At 36.7% G+C, this 17,471-nt stretch overlaps 2 protein-coding genes across 3 annotated transcripts; both read left to right on the top strand.

Annotated features, from left to right (window-relative positions):
* Positions 1-874: 874 nt before the first annotated feature.
* On the top strand, positions 875-4,855 carry LOC116000362 (ubiquitin fusion degradation protein 1 homolog). Of its 2 annotated transcripts, none has more exons than XM_031240432.1 (10): positions 875-1,031; positions 1,220-1,272; positions 1,987-2,064; positions 2,465-2,489; positions 2,588-2,620; positions 2,743-2,864; positions 2,949-3,079; positions 3,189-3,409; positions 3,903-4,153; positions 4,343-4,855. In XM_031240432.1, exons 2-10 carry the CDS (start codon positions 1,270-1,272, stop codon positions 4,424-4,426), a joined length of 948 nt encoding a protein of 315 aa, XP_031096292.1. In that variant the 5' UTR covers positions 875-1,031; positions 1,220-1,269; the 3' UTR covers positions 4,427-4,855. The 2 variants fall into 2 exon arrangements, with proteins under 2 accessions (XP_031096292.1, XP_031096291.1); XM_031240431.1 differs by having other exon boundaries at positions 876-1,031; positions 4,340-4,850.
* A 2,634-nt stretch (positions 4,856-7,489) lies between these two features.
* Positions 7,490-8,041, top strand: LOC115999970 (30S ribosomal protein S31, mitochondrial). Its single transcript, XM_031239953.1, has one exon. The coding sequence runs from the start codon at positions 7,589-7,591 to the stop codon at positions 7,871-7,873; it is 285 nt and encodes a 94-aa protein (XP_031095813.1). The 5' UTR covers positions 7,490-7,588; the 3' UTR covers positions 7,874-8,041.
* The last annotated feature ends 9,430 nt before the right edge of the window (positions 8,042-17,471 follow it).

Below are 17,471 nucleotides of genomic sequence, written 5' to 3'. Positions count from 1 at the left end.
ATTGCTGAATATAGAGTTGTCCAAAAATGTGTGAATGTAGAGGTTTCAAAATGTGAATGTAGAGTATATAAATCGTGAATGTAGATTTATGATTGTGTGAATGTAGAGTTGCCCAGAAATGTGTGAATGTGGAGGTTTCAAATTGTGAATATGGAGTATAGAAATCGTGAATGTAAAGTTATGCATGTGTGAATCTGTAATAGAGTTAAGAAGTTTTAGCAACTTGTAGCCTTGTAATGTGTGAATGTGGAGTTCTCAAGTTGTGAATGTAGAGTATAGGATCTGTGAATATAGAGTTTTGAATGTGTGAATGTGGAGTTTACAAATTGTGAATGTAGAGTATAGTATATATGAATATAGAGTATAGTTACTAAACATATAATCCTATAATGTGTGAATGTAGAGTTTACAAATTGTGAATGTAAAGTATAGTATATGTGAATGTAGAGTATAATGTATGTGAATGTAGACACATGTCCACCTTGCAAGGTGGACCTGGGTCCACGGCATAACAACTCGATTTATGCACCAAATATGCAATCATTATTGCATGGACCATGGTCCACACAGCTATGTGGACCAAAAATAAAAAGTACATTATTTTTGTATTGAAGGTACATTATTTTTGTACTGTAGGTACATTATTTTAGGGTACATTATTTTTGTGTTGAAGGTAATGTACCATCAGTACAAAAATAATGTACTTTTTATTTTTGGTCCACACAACTGTGTGGATCATGGTCCATACAATAATTTGCCCCAAACATGGGCTTCGTTGTACAATGAAAATATTCCAAGGCCCAAGATTTCGTACTCCACGTGGCAGCATGAGATAAGACCTACAGGCTACATCTTGCGTAATACGCATAGAACGTAGCGTATCTTACCCCCTTTCCTCTCTTCAATATTTTTCTCCTTTAACACTGCACCTTTCTGCTTTCGCCTCTGCAAAAAGCCAAAAATTTAAAAATTCTGCCGAAAAATTGTAGCAATCATCTTCCTAGTTTCTACTTTCCTCGCTTCCGATCAGAGTACGCGCCTCGAATTTTATTATTTTTTTTTCGAATTTAGATCTTATCAATCAATTAATCTGTTTTTGAAATTTTATTTATTTTGATATGCTGAGCATTCAATATTTTGTATTTATCAGAATTTGTTCTTTAATGAGAGTGATTGAATATAGTGTGGGATTGAATTTTTGTTTGCATTTTTTTGATAGGAGAGCTGAGACAGTTGATCTGGTGGTTAAGCTAGCCAGAAATAGTAATTATGGTATGCAATTTCAATTTTTCGACATGTATTTGAAGTGATTATCTCATTGCCTTTTCTCTTTCCGAGAAATTATTATCTGGGTTAAACTGTTGCTTGGCAATTCAATTGCTTTTGTACTTAAGAGCGCAATTCATCATTCAGTATCAAAATGTTAGTCTATATGCATCTGCAGAAATGGGCTAAAGTATAAGAACACCTTTCCTGCAAATATGGGATCTGGTGTAAAGTTATCTTTTGTTCTTGAAAACTTTTTGCCTGGTTGGACTTGGTATTAGCCATTAACTAAAACTAATTTGAAGCAATTGTAGATATATAATATAGTAGGGTTTTGTTTTGTTTCGTTTATTAATCTGCACTCCAATGAACTACCAAGAAGACAATGAGTTGGAGTTATCAAGGTGATTAATACTACATAATAAATTATTAATGTCTTTGAGGAAGCTACTTTGGTGGTTCACCTGAGTCTGTTCTGCCTTACTTACAAAAAGATAGGTATTTTTAGGAAATCTAGAAGTTAATCATCTATGATTTAGTTCACATTCTTCAAGATGCTTATTTGTCCTATGCATCATTAGATTAATTTGAAGTATTATCTTTAAAAAATGTTAAGTCCTAGTATGATATGTGTTTGTTGTGGGTCTTTTGCTCTCCAAACAAATATTTTCTCCTTTTGTTTTGCCCTTTCCCTTATTCAGTTTGTTTCTGAAAATGCAGTTTTTTGATGGATATGGTTACCATGGAACATCATTTGAGCAAACATATCGGTGTTATCCTGCATCTTTTATTGATAAGGTTGGTTGGTTTCCATGCTATTTCTCTCTTGGTAATTAAAGAGTTTAGATTGAGTTGATGCTCCAATCGTCTTCTTCCTGTTCTCTTATTAGTGGATATCTTCATGCACAAAGGCTAATCATTCCACAGGCTTTTACTATTCTCTCAAAAATGAAAATGGGGGGAAACATATCTTAATATGGTCCTGAGTTCTCTGCTGAACACAGTTGACAGCTTGATGCCTTAATGCAATAGAAGAAAAGATACACATACACACACAAGCACACCACATCAATGAAATTCAGAATGAAATTATGCAACAATAGATGTCTTTAATTTTTCTCAAGTTCGTACCCTCTACTTGGGTTATCTTGCTTTTACTTACTATAATACTGATTCTGCTAACTTTTTCTTTCTGCAGCCTCAGATAGAAAATGGTGACAAAAGTAAGTATAGCAGGATTCCTTTGAAGTTCTCTTTCTCTCTTAGATCATATGTTACTGAAATGTTCTTGCTCATGCTGTCTTCTACATGTCCATTTCAGTTATAATGCCTCCATCTGCCCTTGATCGCCTTGGTTAGTTTTCAGAATTCTGTTTATGTTGTTTCTCTTATAATGCTTCACTTAATTGGTTCCTTATTTGCTTTTCTTCTATGAGTCATCATTTCAAAATATTTAATGAAACTTCAATTTTGCAGCATCTCTACATATTGACTATCCAATGTTGTTTGAGCTTCGCAATGCTGCAACGGAGCGGGTTTCTCATTGTGGGGTTCTGGAGTTCATTGCAGAAGAAGGCATGATATATATGCCATATTGGGTAAGTAGTTATTTAATATAGATTTTATGCCAGCTTGCACACTTCAGTTAATCAGTCATAATCTCATTAAACGAGGTCTTGTAGATGATGGAAAATTTGTTGTTGCAAGAAGGAGACTTTGTACGAGTGAAAAATGTTGCTCTTCCAAAGGGTACATATGTGAAATTGCAACCTCACACAAAAGATTTCCTCGATATTTCCAACCCAAAAGCCATGTGAGTTAGCTCAAGTTGTTGTTTGTTTATATACAATCTGCCTGGATAAATTTCTCACCAGGCTTTTTATTTATTTTATTTTATTTTTCTCCTTTCCATTCTGGTGCAGCTTGGAGACAACACTGAGGAATTTCTCTTGCTTAACCACAGGGGATAGTATCATGGTGGCTTATAATAATAAAAAGTACTACATAGATATAATTGAGACAAAGCCATCTAATGCTATAAGTATCATTGAGACAGACTGTGAAGTGGACTTTGCCCCTCCTCTTGATTACAAGGAACCTGAAAAACCTGTTTCTAATCTTCCAAGCAAGGCCCCTTTTGAAGGTTATGCTCTCAATACTTATGATCCCCCTTCATTGAAAACACCAATGGTGCAGTTTTGCATTTATTTTGGTCTATATGTTTATTATAATGTTGCAATGCTTTTTGGCTTACTTGTCCTTTTTAATACATAATATATGGGTTTAATTAAAATTCTCAGTTAGGAAGATTGGCTCTTGAGACTGAAAACAAATTGCTGAGTTAAATCAAGTTTCTAAAACTATACTGTAAAAGCATCATTCATTTTTAAGGAAACACAAATTTTAAAAAATGACAAGCTCAAAACATGTGTGCTGAATTAGCCTAAAGTTCCACAATTGGGAGTCTCTGGGAATAGAGTATGGAGAAGGGTATATGATTCTATGGCTTTAAATAGTATCTACCTTTAATTTGAGATCAGGTGAATGTTATTTATTACGTAGTACTAGACTTCAATTTGTTTTTTATAAACGGCAAGTATTTATGTGCTGATGATTAGAAATTATGACTCACACAGGTCAGGAGGCTCCAGGTGAGGCTGTACCAAAGTTCAACCCTTTTACTGGTTCAGGAAGACGCTTGGACGGGAAACCTCTGAAGTATGACCCTCCGCCTGCTTCCTCATCCGGGCTCAAGGACAAGAAACCTGAAGTATCCAACACTCATGATCAGTCTTCTTCTACCTCAAGCACTCAAAATGCTAGTCGCCAATCTCAAGGGAAGCTTGTGTTTGGCTCAAACACGAACCGCAATCGGGAGACACCAAAGGTTTGTCACTTCATACTTGCTTGTTACGTATCTCTTTTTTGGTACTTCACTTTGCACTTTTCTATGTATGGAAGTATGGAACCTGCTCGTTTTAGTCAATCTGGTTGTCCACAACTAAAGACCCGAAACTCCCACTCAAATTTTACCAGCTCCTAATTCAATCTGTTAATGTGTCTATACCTGCAGCAGGAACCTGCTAAAGAAGAGCCTCAGAAGAAAGAAGAGCCAAAGTTCCAACCTTTCACTGGGAAAAAATACTCCTTGAGGGGTTGATTGTATTTTATCCTCCTGTCTCATGATGTACCTTCCAAAATCCAAACCCTCATTATTTTGTTGGTCACAAGTACAGGAATTATGTTGAAGTAAAATATTGCATCTTTCAAGTGACTTGCTGTCGCAAAATTGTGAATGATATGGAGCTTGCACTTGGGTTTCAATTCTGCAACCTTGTGCCAGTGTGGGCATATTTGGGCTTTATGCCTAACTCTCTTTAAGGACTCTTCTTGCATATTTTTCCCATTTCACTTTCGCCCTCTTTTCAAAATTTGAGACTTTCTTCATCAACCAAATGTGGCTGTTAATATAATCACGCCCAAAATAAAAATATAGCCAATTAAAAGAATAGAGCAGGATGTATATCCATGATAAGGAAATTGTAATCAGTATTTGATGTGGAAATTGTAATCCCTATTTGAAAGTGTACTTGGTCCCACGACTATTAGTAAAATGATAATTTTGGTTCACATGTTTAATTTCTATCAATTTTAGTCCTACGATTATTGTTTTAGTACCAATTTTGGTCTCACGACTATTGTTTTAGTGTCAAAATTCATCGCACCGGTCACTTATCCATTTAAAACGTGCCGAAATCTAAAATTTTTAAAGGTGTATTCATCATTTTCAACTCAATATCTCAATTTGAGCATGAATAAAGAAATTTAAGCCAAGAGCGATCACAATTTTCCTCAAAAATTTAAGCCAAGAGCGATCACAATTTTCCTCCTCAAATTAAGGTAAAATGAGGAGAAAATTGTGAATTTTGATCGATCTTAAGACTTAAATCCATTTATTTATGCTGAAATTGGAATATTAAGTTGAAAATGACAAAAGTACTATTAACAATTTTAGATTTTTGTACGTTTTAAACGGAAGAGTGACCGGAGCGATAAATTTTGGCACTAAAACAATAGTCGTAGATGAAAATTGGTACTAAAACAATAGTCGTGAGACCAAAATTGGTATACATTAAACATGTGAATCAAAATTGTCATTTTGCTAAAGTCGTGGAACCAAAATTGGTATTTGCTCTAGATATTGTGTAATTGCCTACAAGTCACACAAGACATATAAATTACTCCGTATATTAGAAAAATCTTGTGTGACGGGTTCAATCGAGAGGGTATTAAGTGTTGACTGTGTATAATTTATTAATTTATCACTGATTTTAGTGTTTTTGGTATGTTGGATTAAAAGTCCACCTCACCACAAGCTTAATTTTTGGCAGATTTTTATGGGCCGGTCTATTAAGCCCGCGGGTTAGGATTCATACAATCCTAGCCTGCCCCAAGATGGTTGGCAGGCCCGCGGACTTTTGGTTTTGCTCTTTTTATTATTATTATTATTATTATTATTAATTATATTGTGTACAGTAGTGTAAACATGAATATATATTCATGTGGGATCGTTATACTGTGGACCAGAGTCCAGCACAATGCATTGTGGACCCTGATCTGAAACGACACCGTATTGTACGGACCTCATTATAGTTTTTTTTAAAAAAAAAAGAAATAAAATATAACTGTAATTTGAACAACAACAAAAACAATGACGAAAAAGCAAGAACAAAAAAGACACACAAGTTCATCAGGTCACAAAAACACACATGACAAAAGGTGAATATTTAAACATTGTGAAATTTGAAAAAAATGAACATAAGAAATAATACTTGGGCTTATATTCTGTGTATCCTAACATTCGAATGCACAAACACATCACAGCCTGTGTTACTAACATGAATACACAGAACAGTCGTCTAGAATACACAGAATGTATTGATAGAATATACAGAATATTGACACAAAATATACAGAACTCATCCTCCTAACATCAGAATGCACAAACACATCACAACCTGTGTTACTAACATGAATACACAGAAGGTTGCCTAAAATACACAGAATGTCTTCATAGAATACACAGAATATTGACACAAAATACACAAAACTCATCCTCCTAACATTCGAATGCACAAACACATCACAACCTATGTTACTAACATGAATACATATAACGGTTGCCTAAAATACACAGAATATTGACACAAAATACAGAGAACTAATCCTCCTAAACATTCGAATGAAAAAACACATCACAACCTATGTTACTAACATGAATACATAGAACAGTTGTCTAGAATACACAGAATGTCTTTATAGAATACACAGAATATTGACACATAATAAAATACACATAACTCATACTCCTAACATTTTGGTATGGGATGCACAATACATTGTGCACCTAGTACACGATATAAATTGCCATTCATGTGTACAGTACTGTACATATAAATATATATTCATGTGTATAGTACTTGTACACATGAATATAAATATATATATTCATGTGTATAGTACACATGAATATATATTTATATTCATGTGTAATATATAAATATATTTTTAAATTTTTTTTAAAAATATGGCGGGTCACGGGCATATAAATATATATTCATGTGTACAATACACATGAATATATATTTATATTCATGTGTAATATATAAATATATTTTTTATTTCTTAAAAAAAATATGGCGGGTCGTGGGCTATACTCGTTAGGCCCATTCCTTCGCGGGTCATCTTTTTTGTAGCCCTAACCTGCCCCAAGACGGGACGGGTGCAGGTCAGCCCTTTAGGTTCGACCCACTTTGACAGTATTAAAGAAGAGGGAGAAATTACCCTCCTTGACTCCTCCTTCCCTTGTCTTTTTAATTGCCAATAAATAAATATCTTTATGGTATAAGCTAAGATGCTAAATCATTTTTATTGAGTTTGGAGTATTATTATTGCATCAAGAAGTATAAAATACTTTGATAGTTCATTGTAATTTTTATATATATATATATATATATATATATATATATATATATATATATATATATATATATTTGTTGAGCATGATTTTTAAAATTTCAATGAAAAATAAACACATTATTATTATTATTATTATTATTATTATTATTATTATTATTAAATTGAAGATGAATAATGAAAAAAAAAATGAGAAGATAGGGTGGCATTTATAATTAAACTAAAATCAGGGCCTTGGGAGTAACCAAAATCGTTCTAGCCTTCTAGGCTGAGAGCCTGAGAATTTAGCATCTGTGGAATTCTAGGGTTTAAGGTTGTGGAACACCAGCGGGCCGAGGAACCGGAGATGGCGATGGTGAAATGGTGCAGCACGGCGGCGAGACGGATGATGATGGCCACCGAGCAACGGCTGGCATTTTCCACGCTATCGTCCTCAACTAGCAGCCCATCGGCGATTGTGGAGGCGCCGGTCCTGTGTGGTCGAGGGGACAAGAAGACAAAGAAAGGGAAGCGGTTTAAGGGATCGTACGGAAACTCGAGGCCTAAGAAGGACAAGAAGATTGAACGCATCAAGGACAAAGTCGAGGTCCCCAGGTCCACCCCATGGCCACTCCCTTTCAAACTCATCTAATTACATGAAATTATCTTAATAATGATATGATTATAGATTTCTAGCTGTTTACATTTGTATTCCCTGAACCCAGTGTTTGTGACAAGAATATGTTCATTTGTTGTTCATCTTGAATGAATCAGTTGTTAATTTCACTTGATTGATATTTATATGATTTATTTACTTTTCTATCCTGCATTGTTTTTTCTTTTGACTAATTGAGGTTCAAATAATTTGGAGAGTACATGCTGGCTTTAGATTATTATTTAGCTGGAGTACAAGTGCAGAAATTGTTAGTGCTGTATGAAAATTAATGGATTTGGATGTCTATGGTGATTTAAGAGAGAAGAATGTTGCTTACTTTGAGAAAAATGTTTTGCAAACCAAAGGTTTTCTGGGCTCATTTTTATGTCTCGGCTACCCCTACCCTATTGGAAATGAAATACATTAGTATTTGCTCTATAGAAACAAAATATTTTGTAGTATTAGAGGTATGGTCTTGACCAACCCTATGGTGTTAATAGTGTCATTTGCTTGTGGGGTTGTGAAAGGTGAACCCTCTACAATTGGGAATCAAAAGGTTTTGTCAATTAGCTTGTAGACATGGCAGATTGGTGAAGTTTCAGTGTTGAAGTTGCATTTATGCCATCTATTCCCATTTGGATTTTTCAGGCTCAATAACTAAGTAGCCAGTTAGTCATGTCAGCAGATGTTGCATGGATGATGATTTTTGTTTCCATATTCTGCTGTGGGTACCTGGGTTTTTTTGGTGATATGTTAGGCGATGCTGACTTGTTATTCACAAGAATGTCGTTTGCTAGTTTGATACTGATATTATCACTAAAATTTAATGAGATTTGGTTCTGTGAACAAAGTCATGGAATTGCTTTCTACAGTATGTGGAGATTACATGAGAACAAGTGCACTTTAGAATGAACAAAGTCATGGAATTGCCATCCCACTGTAGTGTTGCTTCTTAATTAGGTGTATGGTAAGTTCCTCAAAGATTAACTCCCATTAGTTTGTTGATTGGTTCCCTTCAAACATAGTCTCAAGTCAAAGTAGGGTCTTGGGACAATCAGTGTTGTTTCTGTTATGTACAGGACGGGTAGACTTAGGGGAGGGTTGCTTTGAAGTATTATCAGAGCTAAGTGGAAATGAATATATGGAATTATGAATATATTTATGGGCATATGACAATTAAAACATGTTGACAGAACATGTACAAAGTTGGCTAATGGCTATCATATATTCATATGTTGTGTGGCAGCCGGCAGGCAACTAAAAAGTGATTATATTTGGATGGATGATTCTTCCATATACCCCATTTACTTGAGAATAATTTAGGGGATTGCCATTTTGTCAAGGGCCTCGTAGCTGCAAGAGAAAAAAATATACTTTTTCGTACCAATTTATGTGTTTGGTTCGATTAATAAAGTTTGACTAAAATTATTTATAATTTAATTTTTCATAATATTAACTTTAGTACTAGTATATATGGAGTAACATTTATCTCTAACTATAATAAAACAGTCGTTATACGGTGGACCATGGTCACAAAACGACACCATTTCAGTAAGTGGGAGAAACGGCTACTGTTAGTCGTAACGGAGCTCCGTAATTGATACTAGAGTTGATCATAAAAGATATTGCCTCACATTTGTTTTTATATTATCGAATGAAACTGCAGTTATATCGAAAAGAAATTGCAGTTGTGTTGAACTGATATTGAATAACAGTTTCACATTTTTGGGTACTGCAGTTATATCGAAAAGGAACTGCAGTTGTGTTGAAGGGAATTGCAGTTGTGTTGAACTGATACTGAATAACAATTTCACATTTTCGGGTGTATATTGTCCAATGAAACTGTAATTATGTCGAAATGATAGTTGTGTTGAAAGTAAACTGCTGTGTATTATAAAAGAAATTGTAGTTGTGTTGAAAGGAAACTGAATAACAATTTCACATATTTGAGTGTATAATGTCGAATGAAATTGCAGTTATATCGAAAAGGAACTGTAGTTGTGTTGAAAGGGAACTGCAGTTGCGTGGAACGGAAGCCATTTCAGCCGTTTGTTTTCATTAATCAAAACGACGTCGTTTTGATGTGCGGTCCACAGTAAAATTTGCGATAATCAAACGACAACATTTTGGTAAAATAAATAAATTAATTTTCGTTTTCCCGCTCAATGAAAACGGTGTCATTTCACTACCAGTACGAATGGCTGCACAAATGTAGCTTCGATTTGGTATTTTACGCATGTAAAATGTATTAATAATTAAGGAAACCCTTCAGATCTCGATTAAATGCCATTATTTTTTTGGGTGTAACCCAGGGTCTCCACCGTCGGACACCGTGGCTAACTCCTCGCTGGATTGTAGGCACCTCTATTGGGTGGACAGCTGGCCTGGAGATTTAAGGCTGCTCTATACCCAAAGCCAAGGATCGAACCCTTGACTTTTGGTTAAGGATGAATGAGTCCCTTCCATATGTTTGCTTTTAAAAATACCATTCTATACAACGAAATAGATTTTAAAAAATAAATAGATTTACCAGAGAGCATAATGGAATACATTTAAAAACTCACTTGATATGTATATGATGAAGTTTGTATATACCTTCAGGCAGTATATGAGTTTATATAATCTAATTGTTAATCAATTGTATAATGAAGTTTGTATATACCTACAGGGAACGTATGCTCAAGCACATATTTCTCAGGAACATGTTAGTGTTAGGTAGTCTAGTATTTGTGTTATGCTAGGACTCTTCTCCTTTGTGTTTATATCTTGTAATCTTGTGGTTAATGTGATATACTATTCAATCCTCATCTGGTATCAGTAGACTTAGGGTTTTCTTTTTGCTATGGCGGCTCCTACGTCGGGTTTACAGGACAGCTCTACCGGAGACTCTTCCGAGCGGACTGTTTCTGACTCCGTTTCCCCCACCCCCATCGTGGCTAGCAATTCTCTCAGCTCGGCACATCACTTTGTGTCGATTAAACTCAAGTCTCGCAACTATCTTTTTTGGCGAACTTAGCTACTATTGTTTTTGTGTGGACAAGGTCTTCTTGATTTTGTTAACGGCACCTCTGTTTGTTCGGCCGTTGTTGCCTTGCCGTTGCTGTCTACACCGGCTGCTGCGGAGAGTGCGGCGTCTACTGTTGTTGCCCTCCGTGCCTGGCTTAGACAAGATCAAGACATTCTTTCGATACTCATCTCGTCCATATCTAAAGAGGCGATGCACTTGGCGGTGGGTCAGTCTTCGTCTCGTCCATTCTCGGTTCGTCGACTAGGGCGCGGACGTTGCGTCTCCTTGGCCAGTTGCGAGTTCTTCGCCAGGGTGACTCGTCCATTGCTGATTACTTGGGACGTGCGCAGATGCTGATCGAGGATCTCGCTTTGGCTGGTCGTCCGGTTGGGTTGGGTGATCAGAACCTCTATGTTTTTAGAGGGTTGCACTCGGAGTATCGTCCTCTAGTTGCGACGCTCACCAAGGGAGAACCGGTGTCTCTTGCTGAACTCTAACTTTTTAATCTCGTAGGAATTTATTTGCGACGATGGTGATTTGGTGAGTCCGTCTGCGATGGCTGTCCGGCGTGAAGGACGTACCAGTGGTGGTCAGTTTGTGTCACAGCAACGGCGTAGAGTGAGTCAGCGATACAGACAACGACAGAGTGGCTCTCCAAGAAGGGGACTTCATTAGACTTCTGACGCACGGATCTCCCGTCTCGGCAATTTACTATAGCCATAAGTCAGTTGGGTAGATACCTTGTGAGGGATCACTTGGGTGAGAACGTTTCTCTTATCTTCTGTACTTTGAGTGTTGAGTATAGTGGATTGGACGCACTGATGACCATACCCCAAATGTAGATATTGTTGTATCGAAATGGGTAAACAATATTGTGTGCCAATTTTGTTTCTGCATTTTTATTCCGCATTAATAACTATACTTCTTTTGCATGATCTGAGCGATAAAACAATTAAGGATCATAAAAGATAATCTTTGTATAGATAAGACAGAAACCTTATTAGACTTTATACAATATTAGGATTAGTGAAATTTCACTTGGTATCAGAGCTTTTAAGTTTAAAAAGTGACTTGATCCGTAGGGAATTTTAAATTTTGCTATAATTCTTGATATTCTTGTCTGATTATTGCCATATTGCATTACATAGCTTGTGTGTAGTCTGATTCTTGGTTCTCTGACTTACAAATGGATAGTAACATGAAACCCCCTGAGTTGGATGACACAAATTATGTGTTCTGGAAAGTTAGAATGCAGATTTATCTACAAGCTCAAGGGACAAGGGTTGGCGTATGGTGATCACCGACTGAGAACCTCTAAAGATCAACAACGATAATGGTACAACAACCATTAAGCCAGAGATTGACTGGACTGAAGATGAAATCAATAGATTAGATTATAACAACAAGGCATTGAACTCCATTGTTGGCTCACTCCATGAATCCGTCTTCACCTTTGTCGCTGTTGTGCGATAAACAAAGAAAGCGTGGAAAATCCTGTAAACCAGATTGAAGGAACAGATGATGTTAAACAGTCTAAACTTCCTATGGTGTTGTCCGAATTTGAAGCACTAAGAATGAATGAGGAAGAATCAATCACCGACTTCCAAAGCAGTGTGCAAGATCTGATGAATCGAGCCTCAATCTTGGGAGAACCGTTCTCTAAGTCACGAGCGATGAAAAAGATCTTGCGTTCTCTCCCTAATCGATTTCGAATGAAGGTGACAGCCATCCAGGAGAATCAAGGATGGGAAAAGAAATTAGTCGGTGAACTGATGGGAAGCCTACACACTTATTAACTTCAAGTTCCCGCTGATGAAAACCCTAATCCTATCAAAAAGGTAAAATCTGTCGCATTCATTGCTGATCTTGAGAATGAGTTTGACAATGATGATCTTGATGATGAATTTTTGGTGCTTCTAAAAAAAAACTTCAAAAAGATTCTCGAAGGCTTCAATCGACGAAGTCAAAATTAGATTGGAGGAAGGAACCAGCTCAATCAGAGAAATCAAATGAGTTAGAAGAATACATCTTACCCTACTGGTTCAAAATATGGGCAATCATCTAGGTCTGGGAAGCAAAAAAACACTCCATCAACCTCGACTAAATCCCTGAATCGTTCTATACAATGCCGAGAATATGAGGAGTTTGAACACATTAAAGCTTAATGTCCTACATATTTGAAGAAAAATAAATCCATGTCTGCTACCACATGGAGTGATGAAGATGATGGAGATGCTAATCAGATGACTGATGAAAATACTGGTAACTTTGTAGCATTCCACACCTCAGCTGAGGAACTAACTGATTCTGGCGATGAAGACTACATGTCATCTGACGATTTTGAAGAAACGCACACTCAACTAGAATAAGAATATGCCAAACTTGTGTCTAGTTGGGAACAACTTGCATTGTCAAGATCAATAGAAACCTGAATGAGGAACTAAAGCATTCCGAGGGCAAAGTCAAATAGCTAAGTGCAAACATTCTCATGAAAGATGATCTAATCAATCTGATAAGGACTCGGGAAGGTAAGCTGATGAAGGAACTAGAGGAGCTGAAGCGCAACATTAAAATGATGGCAAACACATCAACTCTAGATGAAATTCTAGACTCTGGCAGAAAGGCATCCAACAATAGAATTGGACTAGGATTTGAAAAAGTCTACTATCAAAGTCCAATACAGTGTTTGTTAAGGGAACTACCACTGCCTCAACCTTAACTATGGCTAAAGTCCGAGTTCAACTGTCACTGCACTCAAAGAACAAGGGAAGATATGTCAGACTGAGAAAATATAATCCAATCTGTCACTACTATCACACAAAAGGGCATACTCGACCAGAATGTTACTACTTCTATAAGGATCAAAGAGAGGAGAAGTATCGATTGGAGTACATTACTCCTTTCAAGAGACAGATATGGGTCATAAAGACAGACATTGGTTGTTATCCAATAGTTGTTCTCTCAACGGCCTTAACTGAGTCTTGATGGTATTTTGACAGCGGATGCTCCAGACATATGACTGGAAATTCTAGTCATCTATGTAAGGTTACTTCACAGAGTGGATCTGTCAGATTTGGAGATGATAAGAAAGGAAAGATTGTTGGACAAGGAACACTAAATGTACATGGCTTACCTCATCTGGAAGATGTCTTGATGGTTCGAGGACTTAAAGCAAACCTAATAAGTATCAGTCAACTGTGTGACCAAAACTGGAATGTTTGCTTCAACAAAGATCAGTGTCATGTTCTTGACAAGTCAAATCGCACAATAATGAAAGGTACTCGATCATCTTATAACTGTTATATTTTAACAAATGATCTCATGTGTAACAGGACAAAATCATAAGAATCAAAGCTGTGGCATAGACGACTAGGTCACATGAATTACCGAGATATGGACAGACTTATCAAACTTGAAGCTGTCCTAGGTATACTTAAGATGAAAGTTGCTCATGATGGATTCTGCGGAGCATGTGCTATGGGCAAGCAGATAAGAGCGTCTCACAAATTTGTGAAAGCCATTATGACTGAGCGATGTTTGGAGTTGGTCCATATTGATCTGATGTGACCAACTTAGATAGAAAGCATAGGAGGTAAAAAGAATATATATTTGTATGTGTGGATGACTTTTCACGATTTTGTTGGGTAGCCTTCTTAAGGGAAAAGTCAGCAGCCTTTGACGCATTCAAAATCTATCCCTTCGTCTATAAAAAGAAAAAGGATGAGCCTATTATCAAAGTCTTGAGGCTGAGGAGTGATCATGGAAGAGAATTCAAGAATTCTCTCTACTCAGACTTTTGCTCAGCAAATGGAATTGCTCACGACTTTTCTACCCACGCACTGGCCAACCGAATGGCATTGTCGAATGGAAGAATATAACCCTTTAGGAGATGGCCCGTGTCATGCTAAATGCTAGTCACTTACCACAACGTTTTTGGGCTGAAGCAGTACATACTGCATGTCGCATAGTGAACCGAATCTATTTGAGACTAGGCACAACCAAAACACCATACGAGCTTTGGAAGGGTAAGAAGCCTAACCTAAAATACTTTCATGTTTTTGGTACTAAGTGCTTTATTTTGGCTGACTGAGAACAAAGGGGGAAATTTGAACCTAAAAGTGATGAGGGGGTATTCTTAGGATACTCACCAAATACTCCAGCTTTTAGAGTATATAATAGGAAATCCCAGGTGATTATGGAGTCTGTAAATGTCATTATTGACGATGAACCAAAAGAGTATGACAGTTAGACAACTTTAGATGATATCTCACACTCTAAGGCTAATATCATACCTAAGCCAGCAGATAACTCAGAAACTATTGGTCAAGGATCTGAAACATTGGCCGATTCACCAGAAAATAATGATACAGAGGAAAAATCACCTCAACCAATCTCTGACAAGAATGGTAGAGAAGTTCCAACCAGAATAAAGAAGAATCATCCCACCGTCAATATCATTGGAGATCCTTTAGCTTGCATAAGGACAAGGAGTAAAGTTAGAAATAATCTGATTGAACTTGCAGGGTTCTCCTGCTATACTTCGAAGATAGAGCCCAAAAATGTGAAAGAGGCACTTCAAGATGATCTATGGATCAAGGGATGAACTGAGTCAGTCTGAAAGAAATCATGTATGTGACTTAGTTCCTAGGCTAGAAGTAGTGAATATTATTGGAACTAACTAGATTTTCAAAACAAAACTGATGAAGCTGGGAATGTGGCTTAGAACAAAGCCATACTTGTTGCTAAGAGATATATGCAAATAGATGGGATAGACTATTATGAGACATTCGCACCTATCGCAAGACTAGAGTCAATCAGAATACTTCTAGCAATAGCCTACATACTAGGTTTCACACTATTCCAGATGGATGTCAAGACAACATTCCTAAACGGTTATCTACATGAGGACATCTATGTTGCTCCACCTAAAGGGTTTGAGGATCCAATCTATTCAGATCATGTCTACAAACTGAGGAAAACTCTCTATGGTCTGAAACAAGCTCCACGAGCATGGTATGAAAGACTGACACAATATTTGCTTTGACAGGGTTATAAACGAGGAAGTGTGGACAAAATAATATTTGTGAAAACTACTGGTAAACACATAATAATAGCTCAGATTTATGTGGATGGCATAGTCTTTGGATCTACTTGTCAGAAATACACTGATGAACTAGTAGAGATTATGAATAGAGAATTTGAAATGTCAATGGTTAGTCAACTGACGTACTTTCTAGGTCTTCAAGCGTAATAAGGATATGATGGATACTTTATATCACAAGAGACGTATGCCAAGAACTTAATCAAGGAGTTTGACTTAGAATCGTGTAAATCCCCTAGAATACCCATTTCTACCTCTACGAAGTAGCTCCAAAGGAATCACATCTGATTGTAGCCAAGAGAATTCTAAAATATGTAAAAGGAACTGTGGAATATGGATTATGGTATTCTAAAGATAGTGAGATATGCCTTGTAGGTTACTGTGATGCTGACTGGGCAGGTAACATTGGTGATCGTAAAAGTACCTCTGGTGGATGTTTCTTCATTGGGAAAAACTTAGTCTCATGACTGAGTAAGAAACAAAATTCAATTTCTTTAAGCACAACAAAGGCAGAATACATTGCAGCTGGTAGGTGTTGTACACAACTACTATGGATGAAACAAGTGTTATTGGATTATGGGATAATATGGGAAACAATGACCCTCTATTGTGACAACATCAGCGGCATAAATATCTCAAAAAATCCAGTACAACACTCAAGGACTAAGCACATTGACATACGACATTATATATGAGAATTGGTCAAAGATAAGGAAATTGAGCTAGTCTATATTCAACCAGAGAAACAGTTAGCGGACATTCTGACAAAGCTTCTTGACGCAAATCGATTTGAGATCCTTCGGTCAGAGTTGGGGGTCTGTCACAGATATTGATGAATCAACTTCTAAGTCGGAAGGTACTGCATTGAAATGGTATATCGATTTATTAATCACAATTTGATTATATAATTTGTATATAAGTTTAGAGAATTTTATCCTTCCTAGTGGGTACTAACCCTCTTTATTCAGCTAAAATCTCTCATAAATCCTAGCCACCTTCCTATATTATCTCCACCAATTTACCCAAGATAAAGCCTATTTACCAAACTTATCCAAATAATTCGTACCACTCTCTCCACTCTACATGCCTACACATCACGCAACGTGTCAGTTACAATTTATTATTGCAGACCATTTGAACAGAGAGAATCAAAACATTTTCAGCTTTTCAAATCAAGGGTACATTGCATTCTTTCTCAACTGATCACAGAAAAGGCACTCATCTTTATCTCTGAAAAAACACCCAAGAACCTAGAGTTTTTTTTTCTTCCCCCAAATCACAACAATGGCGAATGCAGTGGATAACATGATACTTAGACTACTCAATGCAAAGCACTCACCCGAAGATGCATCGAAGCTGGAGACTCATCAATTTTTAAGTATGGTTGTTCAGAAGAGGATTAAACTGGATCCTGAACTGATCGACGAGATCATCTCTACGGTCATTCATCACTTCCCAGAGTTCGTGGATCCTTCAAGTACGGAAGA

Source organism: Ipomoea triloba, chromosome 12 (genome assembly GCF_003576645.1).
Source record: "Ipomoea triloba cultivar NCNSP0323 chromosome 12, ASM357664v1".
In the NCBI taxonomy this organism is placed as follows: Eukaryota; Viridiplantae; Streptophyta; class Magnoliopsida; order Solanales; family Convolvulaceae; genus Ipomoea; species Ipomoea triloba.
Note: the sequence above shows the minus strand (reverse complement) of the source record. Positions and strands in the feature narration are given on the sequence as shown.

Coding starts and splice junctions, on each gene's coding strand:
- LOC115999970 (XM_031239953.1), top strand. CDS start 7,589: ATGGCGATGGTGAAATGGTGCAGCACGGCGGCGAGACGGATGATGATG.
- LOC116000362 (XM_031240431.1), top strand. Junction 2,621..2,742: donor ATCTGCCCTTGATCGCCTTG/GTTAGTTTTCAG, acceptor TCAATTTTGCAG/CATCTCTACATATTGACTAT. Junction 2,865..2,948: donor TGATATATATGCCATATTGG/GTAAGTAGTTAT, acceptor GAGGTCTTGTAG/ATGATGGAAAATTTGTTGTT.